The sequence below is a fragment of the Sorex fumeus genome, unplaced genomic scaffold, assembly GCF_029834395.1.
Source record: "Sorex fumeus unplaced genomic scaffold, SorFum_2.1 ptg000019l, whole genome shotgun sequence".
Lineage (NCBI taxonomy): Eukaryota > Metazoa > Chordata > Mammalia > Eulipotyphla > Soricidae > Sorex > Sorex fumeus.
Genome location: NW_026606076.1, coordinates 35,389,139 through 35,399,709, shown reverse-complemented (window position 1 = coordinate 35,399,709; position 10,571 = coordinate 35,389,139). Strand labels below are relative to the sequence as shown.

General features: G+C 45.3%; 1 protein-coding gene across 1 annotated transcript; it reads left to right on the top strand.

Moving 5' to 3' along the window:
- Positions 1–4,168: 4,168 nt before the first annotated feature.
- Positions 4,169–5,269, top strand: LOC130022500 (zinc finger protein 595-like; the record flags this gene model as incomplete). Its single annotated transcript, XM_056113270.1, has 1 exon — positions 4,169–5,269. A coding segment is annotated over one exon (1,101 nt), but the record flags the coding sequence as incomplete, so codon positions are not given.
- Positions 5,270–10,571: the final 5,302 nt, after the last annotated feature.

Here is a 10,571-nt window from a genome sequence, read left to right as displayed (position 1 = left end):
TAGTTGTCTATACGGACTGTCGAGTTCTAAATCCTAGTGGTCATGAGCTGTGAGGGTGCAGCGGTGAGCATGCAGTGTTTTTTGCTACACCCAGGGATAGTCTTTTGGATCGTACAAGTCTGTGTTCAGGTGATCCTCTCTACAGTGCTCACTGGACCAGTGGTGCTCGAATTGGCCGGGTGGTTACCAGGAAAGGCAGATACATCCAAGAACCTTCTGTATAACGTCCTCCCACTTTAGCAGATCCAGTTCCCTTATGTGATTTTTGGGGCCCGTCAGTCATGCGTGAGCATGGAGGCTGGTTCATTCGAAGTGGAGAGGCCCAGCGACAATATAGGACCCTGGGACCTGGCCTCAGAGTAGTGGGAATGAGGCTAAGATAGACTCTGACTCCCACCCTCTTCGTGTGCTGACTCAGGACGCAGTGACCTTCCATGATGTGGCTGTGAACTTCACCCCAGAGGAATGGTCATGCCTGGAGGCCTCTCAGCGGAAGCTCTACAGGGACGTGATGCTGGAGACCTACCAGAATCTGCAGGCTGTCGGTGAGAGCAGTGTGGAGCCAACCATGTCTGAACAGACCCGCTTGGCTCTCTGGGGTTGGGCGGCAGCTGTGTGTCCAACAGTAGCTCTGTGACGGGCGTGCAGTAGCTCTTCCCTCCCTCGTTTTTTTTAGGGTTCACCTGTGGATACTCAGGGCTTACTCTCAGCTTTGTCTTCAGGAATTACTCTTGTGGGGTAGACAGATCGTATGGGGTGATTCAGATCAACCGTTTTCGACTGTGTCCATGGGAAGATCCCTATCTGCCCAGTTATCACTCAGGTCCCTTTAAATACTTCCATCCATTGGTGCAACAATTTACTTTGTGTACTACACAAAATTTTGTGTGTTTAATTGGTTTTGCTGTTTCCTTTGTTTGGGGGGCACAGTCCACAGTTCTCTTGGCTCTGTGCTAAAGGATGACACCTAAGAGTGTTCAGGGGCCATTTGGAACCGTATATTGAAACCTCTTGGCAAGTTAAACTGTCGGTGTCTCACCCCCCGTACTTTTGCACCAGTCACTCAAGTCAGACGGTTTTTGCATTTTCTTTTTTCCTTAGGGATTAGGGATTATTCCTGCCTTTGTATTCAGGATCCACACCTGGACTTGCTCCAAGACCATATGGGCTGCCTGGGATCAAACCCACATGTGTGTGCAGCGCTTCTGTCTTATCTGCTGTACTATCTCTTTCACACCACAGGGTATTTGATATCTCGTCTCTCAACTCATTAGACGCAGCCCTATTTCAGTGCTTTGATTTACTTCTAATGGTTCTTGTGAGACTTCAGCAAGACTTAGGGTTTGCTTCTGGACTCTGCACTCAGGGATCGCTCCTGGCTGGCATGAGGGACCCTAGGAGATATCGGGTATCGCAACTGGATTGTCCGTGAGAAACTCCTGCTGGATACATTTTTAGCTTAAAAAATAAGGGTCTCTTGTCACCCTTGGCCATTTCCAGAATTATTATGCACTTAGTTTTACTGAAATCCGTGAAAAGTTCATGAGGGGCTCAGGAAACCCCATGTGCTGCTGGGCCTAGAGAGAAAGTACATGGAGGAAAGTGATTTTCTTGCAAGCGGCGCATGTGGGTTAAATTCCCGGCAACCCATGTCATCCCCGAGCACCAGCAGCAGTGATTTCTGAATACAGAGTCAGGAGTCTGCCCTGATCATTGCCAGGTGAGACCCAAAACAAGACAAAAAACAAAAACATACTGTGCTAATCAACCCCCTGTCGGCCATACACAAGGCCAGGTCTAGAGTATTTGTGATATTTTCTTGGGTCATAACTCTCGAATAACTAGAAATATGTGGAATTTTGGAAATGGACATTCTGTTCATGCTTTTCAGATATATGCCCACTTATATCAGGAAAACATGGGCATTTACCTGTCACCTTTTCCCTGTGACTTATCCATGCCTCTGTCTCTGTTGGGGCAGTGCACACTGGAATGAAGCCTGCAGTGATCTCCTGGCTGGAAGGAGGAGCTCTGAGGTCGGGTTGGAGAGGCGTGTGTGCGGGTGAGTGTCTGAGGACCCTTCCTGGCTCAGGCCCTGTGCAGTGTATGGGTGCCCTGAGCATGTGTGAAACATGCTGCTGAGGCCGGGGCCTTGGTGTCCTGGATCCTTGGGTCTGTGCCGCACTCAAGCTGCTCTTCATTTCCCTGGACTGTCAATCACAGAATGATCCTGTAATTTGCTTCCATGGCTTTCGAATAAATAACACCATAACAGAGATAGTTTGGATCTAAATGATAGTACAGCAGGGAGTGCCTTGCAGTGCCTGAAGGTAACCTGTTCTATAATTTGTTCAATAACCTGGTTCCCTGAACATTACCAGGTCTACTCAAAAACAAAAACAAAACCTAATGTAGAATTGCCAAGATCCTCACAGTTTTCCACTATCCGAATCTTTTCTTTAGTGTGGGACTCTTTGGACTTTGAGAACCACAGAGATGTACTGTTAAGTACATGGCATCATTATGCTACATTTTTGGACATGTGCTTGATTTGCATGTTTTGTTCAGTTTCAGAACGGAAACCGCGACTTCAGGATTTGGCATTAGAGCACTTTGATTTGGGAATGGGGTCAGCAAGTACGAGTGAGTTGGTAAGATTCACGAATACAGAATAAATATTATTATGCCAGCAGGAGTGGACCAAGTATGTGATTGTAAAGGTGGAAGGCTGGGATTGGCAGGGAGAAATTCCAAAACCTGATGCTTGGAGTAGAGGACTCTTAGCTTTGCTAGGTGCTGAAATTCACCATGTATAAAAAGTACTGTGAGTTTTGATTGGCTTGACAGTGGTAGTTGTTTAGAAAGCTAATTTCTGCGCCCTAGAGATGGTGCAGTGAGAAATATACTTGTTTTGCTTAGGGATGGATGGTCCTTACCCAGCACGCCTTATAGACAGCATAGACCCACAGAACTGATCCTAGACACTGCATGGTGTGCCCCTCCACCCACCCAACCACAAATAAATAGAAACGACAAAAAAGAAAGAAAAAAAACTTCATTGATCCTGAAAGGCATCACTTGTGGTGAGAGAATTGCAGTGGCCAGGTGGTCTGCTTCAGCTGCGTTACGATGCAGCGTAGTCTTCACCACTGCATCACAGGTTCCACACGGAACTTTAACCAAACCGACATGTGGATCTATTCATTTTCTCCTGAAATGGATGTGTCCGTTTTCTATAGAAGGAATTATTTCTAGTTGTATTCCTTCATTAATTTAAAAGGGGGGAAAGTCACAGAATTTACTCTCTATCCATCAATGTTGTGCGTCCAACTTACGGTAACATGAAGTTATTCAATAGTAAGACAATTCATATTTCAGTAATTGCATTTTTGCGGTGCATATGTGTGAAACTACATCTGAAGGGCTCAGTTTTTTTGACAGGAAGACTCAGTGAATAAGTCAATAATTAGAATCATCTGTTGTTCTACAGGAAAGCTGCCACCTCGAGTGGAATGTCTCTGATCCTGCACTGTATGATAATGTCTCGAGTGATCAATCCTGCCCTCAGCCCCATGAGGACACCGAGACAGGCGGGATGTTGTCTGAGGGTGATCAGAATGGTGAGAGCTACCTCACTCTGAAGAAGCCCTCTCCTGGAAAAAGTTCCTTGGAGTGTGTTATTCTCAGTTCACAGACACAAAATTCCCCAATTGGGCACCTGCTATGGAGAGAAGCACTGTTTATAGTGAGTCCCTCACAGCAACATACCCTCAACCACAGTCACCATGAGCAGAACCCATATAGGTGTAAGGAATGTGGGGGAGCCTCCCCATGTTCTCATCACTGTGGTGTTCCCTAAGAAAACCACAGTGGACAGAATCCCCAGAAATGTCAGCCCCAAGAACAAAGTATGAGTCAAGGGTTACTCCATCATGACCATATGAATATAAATTCAGGAGCGAAACCTTTTGCATGTGAAGCATGTGGGAAGGCCTTCGATCAATCATCACATCTTATTATGCATAGGAGAATTCATACAGGAGAGAAACCTCATGAATGTCAGACATGTGGGAAGGCCTTTATTCAGACCTCTAGTCTTAATAGACCTGTAAAAACGCATAGTGGAGAGAAGCCTTATATATGTCAGGAGTGTGCTAATGCCTTTACTCGATCCTCAGGCCTCAGTATACATAGAAGTATTCACACTGGAGAGAAACCGTATATATGTAAGGAATGTGGGAAGGCCTTTGCGAAAGCCTCAAATCTTAGTGAACATAGGAGAATTCACACAGGAGAGAAACCCTATATATGTAAGAAATGTGGGAAGGCCTTTGCGAAAGCCTCAAATCTTAGTGTACATATGAGAATTCACACTGGAGAGAAACCGTATATATGTAAGGAATGTGGAAAGGCCTTTGCTCAATCCTCAAGACTTAGTGAACATAGGAGAATTCACACTGGAGTGAAACCGTATATATGTAAGGAATGTGGAAAGACCTTTGCTTTGGCCTCAAGACTTAGTGAACATTGGAAAATTCACACTGGAGAGAGACCCTATGTTTGTCAGGAATGTGGAAAGGCCTTTATTTTGGCCTCAAAACTTAGTGTACATAGGAGAATTCACAGTGGAGGGAAACCGTATATATGTAAGGAATGTGGGAAGTCCTTTGCTGAAGCCTCAAGCCTTCGTGTACATAGGAGAATTCACACTGGAGAGAAACCGTATATATGTAAGGAATGTGGGAAGTCCTTTACTGAAGCCTCAAACCTTAGTGTACATAGGAGAATTCACACTGGAGAGAAACCGTATATATGTAAGGAATGTGGGAATGCCTTTGCTACAGCCTCAAGCCTTAATGTACATAGGAGAATTCACACTGGACAGAGACCCTATGTTTGTCAGGAATGTGGAAAGGCCTTTGCTACAGCCTCAAGCCTTAATGTACATAGGAGAATTCACACTGGAGAGAAACCGTATATATGTAATGAATGTGGAAAGGCCTTTGTTTTGGCCTCAAGACTTAGTGTACATAGGAGAATTCACACTGGAGAGAAACCGTATATATGTAAGAAATGTGGGAAGGCCTTTGCTCAATCCTCAAGCCTTCGTGTACATAGGAGAATTCAAACTGGAGAGAAACCGTATATATGTAAGGAATGTGGGAAGGCCTTTGCTAAAGCCTCAAGACTTAGTGAACATAGGAGAATTCACACTGGAGTGAAACCGTATATATGTAAGGAATGTGGGAAGGCCTTTGCTAAATCCTGAAGCCTTACTATACATAGGAGAATTCACACTGGAGAGAAACCGTATATATGTAAGGAATGTGGAAAGGCCTTTGCTGGAGCCTCAAGACTTAGTGTACATAGGAGAATTCACACTGGAGATAAACCATAATATATGTAAGGAATGTGGGAAGTCCTTTGCTGAAGCCTCAAACCTTTGTGTACATAGGAGAATTCACACTGGAGATAAACCATAATATATGTAAGGAATACGGAAAGGCCTTTACTTCATCCTCGCAATTGACTATACATAGGAGAATTCACAGTGGAGAGAAACCGTATATATGTAAGGAATGTGGGAAGTACTTTGCTGAAGCCTGCTGATTTTCACCCGGGCTGCACCTATGCCAGTATTCTTGTGCTTGGAATTGCTTGTGTGTTAACTTGTAATCAATGGGTCATGGTGATGAAAATAAGGACGAAGTTGACTGAATAAACAGGTACAGAAACAACCTCCTGCTCAGAGCTGTCATGGTTCACTACTCTATTATTGTTTGCTATGCTTCTGGCTTGGCCCAGTGGGACTGGTTAGTGGGAATTATGGCAGAAATCAACCAAGATGCAGCATTGAATACTTTGAAAATGGAAAAATAGGTAATCCTTCATTCTTCAGTATTTCCTGTGTTAGGATTTGGGATGCTTGAGCACCCTGGTTTGGCAACTTGAGCGCCAGGTCTAGCCAGCTTGTATGGTGCATTCAAGCTTGTTTCTTACTTGTTCTGGATATCCAGGCTTTCGTAGATGTGGAGCTTTTTAGGGGTACATTGGGTGCTGTTCTGTCGCTCAGGTGTCATGGGTGAAGGTGCGTTATCCTGAGGGCCCCTGCAGCCACCATCGATCCAGGTCCAAGACGGCACTAGAGGTTGGGCACATGGACTTCAGGCCTTGGTGTGAGGAGCCTGCAAAGAGTGGGGGTCTTGGTCATCTCGTTCCTTCCTACTGGAGACTGTGAAGGACCCTGTTTGGAGCCTTTGGACTGGAAATAACACTTATCGAAACTCCAGATATGTTCACGGGCAGCCCCCAAAGGAAAGGGACACTTTTGCCGTCAGTCATTTTCATTGGATTCAGTGCTGGGTTTGGCACTTTGGGGTGTGTTTAGACACGTGAGAGGTATATGCCTTGAAAATTTACTCTTTGGAATATAATTTTTTTTGCTCTTTGTGTCACACTCAGCGTTTCGCATGGGTTTCTCCTGACTTTTGCACTCAGGAATTACTCCTGGTAAAGCTCAGGTGACCATATTGTTTCTGGGATTCGAACCCGGGTTGGTCACGTGCAAGTCAAACCTCTTACCCGCTCTGCTATCACTTCAGCCCCTCTTTGGATTAATTTTAATAGCTGCCTTTATTCAGGGGTGTTGGAAGGGATTCTTTGATGCACAAGTTTTACTTCTGGTTTTGCATCTCAGGAATTATTCTGTGGTGCTTCTGGGTACCTATCGGATGGGGAGGCTAGCATCCTAGTCGCTTCACAATGATTCCAACCCCACTATTGGTGTTTTTTTTTTCCCATATATAGAATTTCTACAACCGCCAGCAGGTCAATCTGTGCCTGTAAGGCGACTGCATAAGCAGCCTGATGGCACCATCAGACTTCCAGATACTCCGAAATAGATGTTGTGCCTTTGGCCAGACAACAAAAACTTTGGGCAAAGTCTTCCAAGAAAGTAAACAGCCAAAGTTAGGTATGTGCGAGACACAACAACAAACCATTTCCTGCTCAGCTATATAATTGGAGGCAAGGTCTCTCTGGTTCCTGATCAAACCTCTTAAAGGCTACGATCCCAGAGACTCAGAGATAAATCTTGGAACCCAGCAGCTTTTTGCAGAGATGTGCCCGATACCCGCAATGAGCTACCGGCGACAGACCACCACAAGGGGAATGGGTGATCAGCCTGATCCCACTTGGTGGCTCGGTGGCCACCATCTTCCATAGACCATTGGACAGACAGGTTTGGGCCTGCAGTGACAAGACATGCAAGGCCTCATAGGATTGGGCTGGACTCTGCACTTTCCTCCCCACCTCAATGAGACCCCGAGTCGCTGCCCATGTACGAACTTTCTGGCTCTTGATCACTCTGTTTAACGGCCATGATCCCAGAGTCTCAGAAACTAATTTTGGAACCCAGTGGCTTTCAGAAGAAATGTGTTCTGTCCCCACAGTAGGTTACCAAAGCTGGGTATTTCAGGTGGGAATAGGTTTTGTGCCTGGCGGTTCAGTGGCCGCCATCTCTTAGGGCTTCTGGACGGTTAGGTTTGGGACTGCAGTGAGGAGACATGCAGGGCCTAATGGGATGGTGGTGGAGCCAGCCCTTTTCCCCCCGCCCCAACGAAACCCCGAGTTTTCTGACGTCTACGATTGACCTCTGTGGCTCGTGATCAAGGTGAGTAATGGCCATGATCCCAGAGATTCAGAGACAAATCTCGAAACCCAGTGACTTTTAGCAGAAAAGCATCTGGATCCTGCAGTAGGTTACTGTCCCAGGTCCACCCCAAGGGGAATTGGTGCTGTCCCCCCAACTGCTCCTCCTTGGCGGCTCGGTGGCCTCCATCCGCCAAAGGCCTTTGGAAAGTCAGGTTTGGGCCCACACTCACGAAGATACGTGGGGCCTTACTGGATGGGTGTGGAGCTGGCCAATTCCTCCTCACCCCAACAAGAGCCTAAGTCATTCCCACAAACCACCTCTCTGGCTCGTGATAAAGCTGTTTAATGGCCATAATCCCAGAGACTCAGGAACAAATCTCAGAACCCAGCAGGTTTTTGCAGAAATTCCTCCAGATTTTGTTGTTAAAATTTCATAATTCCAAAATCATATGTTATTTATAAACAGCAATTGAAAAAGAATTGTCTACTGTTGCGTTTTCACCAGATCAAAGTGCTGGAATAAAATCCCAAATAATAATGGTGGGTCTTGTGTCAAAATATTGAATGTAATCAAAGTAGAGAGAATAATTGGAAATTATCTGCCCCACAGGTAGAGGAAGGCTGTGGAATGGCGTTATACTTGGGTTTTTAGTGATGGAAAGTGGGCACGGTGAAGGGACGTGTGTTTCATTGTATGACCGATACTTAAACCTGAAAGCTTTCTAAGTGCTCTCCCATTTTCCCCTGTTTTCTCCCATTTATTTAGAAATGGCCTGAGTAATAGTAGAGCAAGTAGGATGCTTACTTTGCATGTGGCCAACCCAGGAGTCCTCCAGTCCACAACATCTTTTCATTGCTCATTGGACATTGAGCGTCCCCTTCTCATTCCTAGAACATGTAATGTGGGGGTGTGGCATGGGGTAGGGGTGTCTTCTCCCTGGAGCTGTTCATTACGGACAGATCCAGTGCTTTCCTTTCTTGACTTTATTGTGATTCTTCCCTATCTGTCAGGTATGTCAAGTAGTCCATGTGTTTCAAGGCTCTTGTTTTCCCAGTTGTATAACTGGCCAGACTGTACACCTAAAGGGTCGGGTGCCCTTTCTGGACTCCTCTCAGTCAATCTGACAACATGCATATCTTTTCCTTTGGATCATTGCCATGGTTTTTTGAATTTGGGAAGAAATTGAGTTTTCTTTTGTTATGGGGCCAGGGGATGCTCAGCAGTTATTTCTGGTTGTTCTCGTAAGTTGCTTTTAGCAGTGTTCAAGGATCAAACCCTGTCAGCCTCATGCTAGGCAAATGCCTACCTACTGTACGCTTGTACGCACCAAAAACTGTTTTATTGTGTGTATGTTAAATTGTGACTGTGAGCCCATAGTGAAGTTAATTAGGACGAGAACAGCAGTGCATCACGGTGGGTTCTCGCCTTACAGATGCCGCCTACCTTCGATGCCCAGCATCCCCTATGGTATCCCAAACATCACTGGGTCTGATTAAAAACAAAACCCAAAAGGATTTTTGGGGGGATTGCTGAGCTCCTCCCAGCAACACTTCCCGCAGATTTTCCCTTTCTGTAGACTTGCTTGGACTGTGAGAACTATGGAGATGTCCTCCACCTGCTTGGTTATTCAACTGCATTCCATTCAACATTGGACTAATTCTCATTGTGCATTTTGTTTGATTTCAGAACTCAAATCACAGGTTTATGATGTGACATTACAGCAATTTCTTTAGGGAACAGGGGTATTGCATACAAGTGTGCTGTAAGATTCTCTTGTTTAAACTATTATGCCATTGGAGTGCTCAGTGGACCGAGCATGCAACTTGAAAGGTGGGGTCCGGCTCCATCCCCACAACAACATCTATGGTCTCAGCATCACAGGAAAAATAACGGAGCCTAATGCTGGGACTAGAGGGTCTTTAACCTCAGTGGGTGCTGAAATCTGGAAATTTATTTTATTGTATTGTTTTTTAAAGTCTTCATTAAAATGCCAGTATTTTCAATGTTATTGATAGTTGTATTTAGGCGTACAATCATTGACCACCAATTCCTGCATCAACTTCCCTCCACCCGTGTTCCCGTATTCCCTCCCCACCCAGCTGCCCACTCTGCCCCCACCTGTCATCTGGACAAGCATATGACTAGGTTTCAGTGGTTACAGCTTAGATCTCTTGTTTTCAGTTCTGTTGCATCTGTGTTTTGGGTAAATGGCTACACCCCTCACTCATGTCACTGGCATCAATGAATCCCTGATCCCTGTAAACTTCCGGGTCTCTTCCGCCCCAAATTTCTTTCCTTCTTTGTCCGGCTTCTCTCTAAACACTTGAATCAGGGATGATTTAAGCAGCCCCTTTACATTACATTTCCACATCCAGTGTTCGGTATTCCACAGATGAGTGAACAGCATCCTGTTTTTGTTTCTTTTTCTGGCTAACTTCACTCAAGACAGTATCTTCCAGTTCCAACCATGTTGGTGCATAAAAGCAGTAATTCTAAAACCTAAAAAATATATCAATTGATCTCCCTTTATTCATCGATTTATTCGAGTGGGTGTCAGTAACGTCTCCATGCATGCCTGTTGCGTGCTAGTGTAGCCCAATGGCATCTGTTCTAGGAACATGGAGAGCCTCAAACCGATTTTTCAGGGTCTTGAGGAAGAAATCTGAACCTCTTGTAGGTGGGCGTCCACGCAGTCTTTTGACGTCCCGTGGAATTCAGTCAGTAATGGGTCTAGGCCAGTGGTTGTCTGTAAACCTCATTTCGTGTCAAGCCCATCTGATTTTTGATACCTTAGAAGATCAGACAGCATCCCTGATTCTTGACCATTGATGGAGATCAGAACTCCGGATTCTATCTCTCATTTGAGTGATACGTGATATTCCAAGCATAGCTCTTTCGATTCCTCTTTGAGAGACCC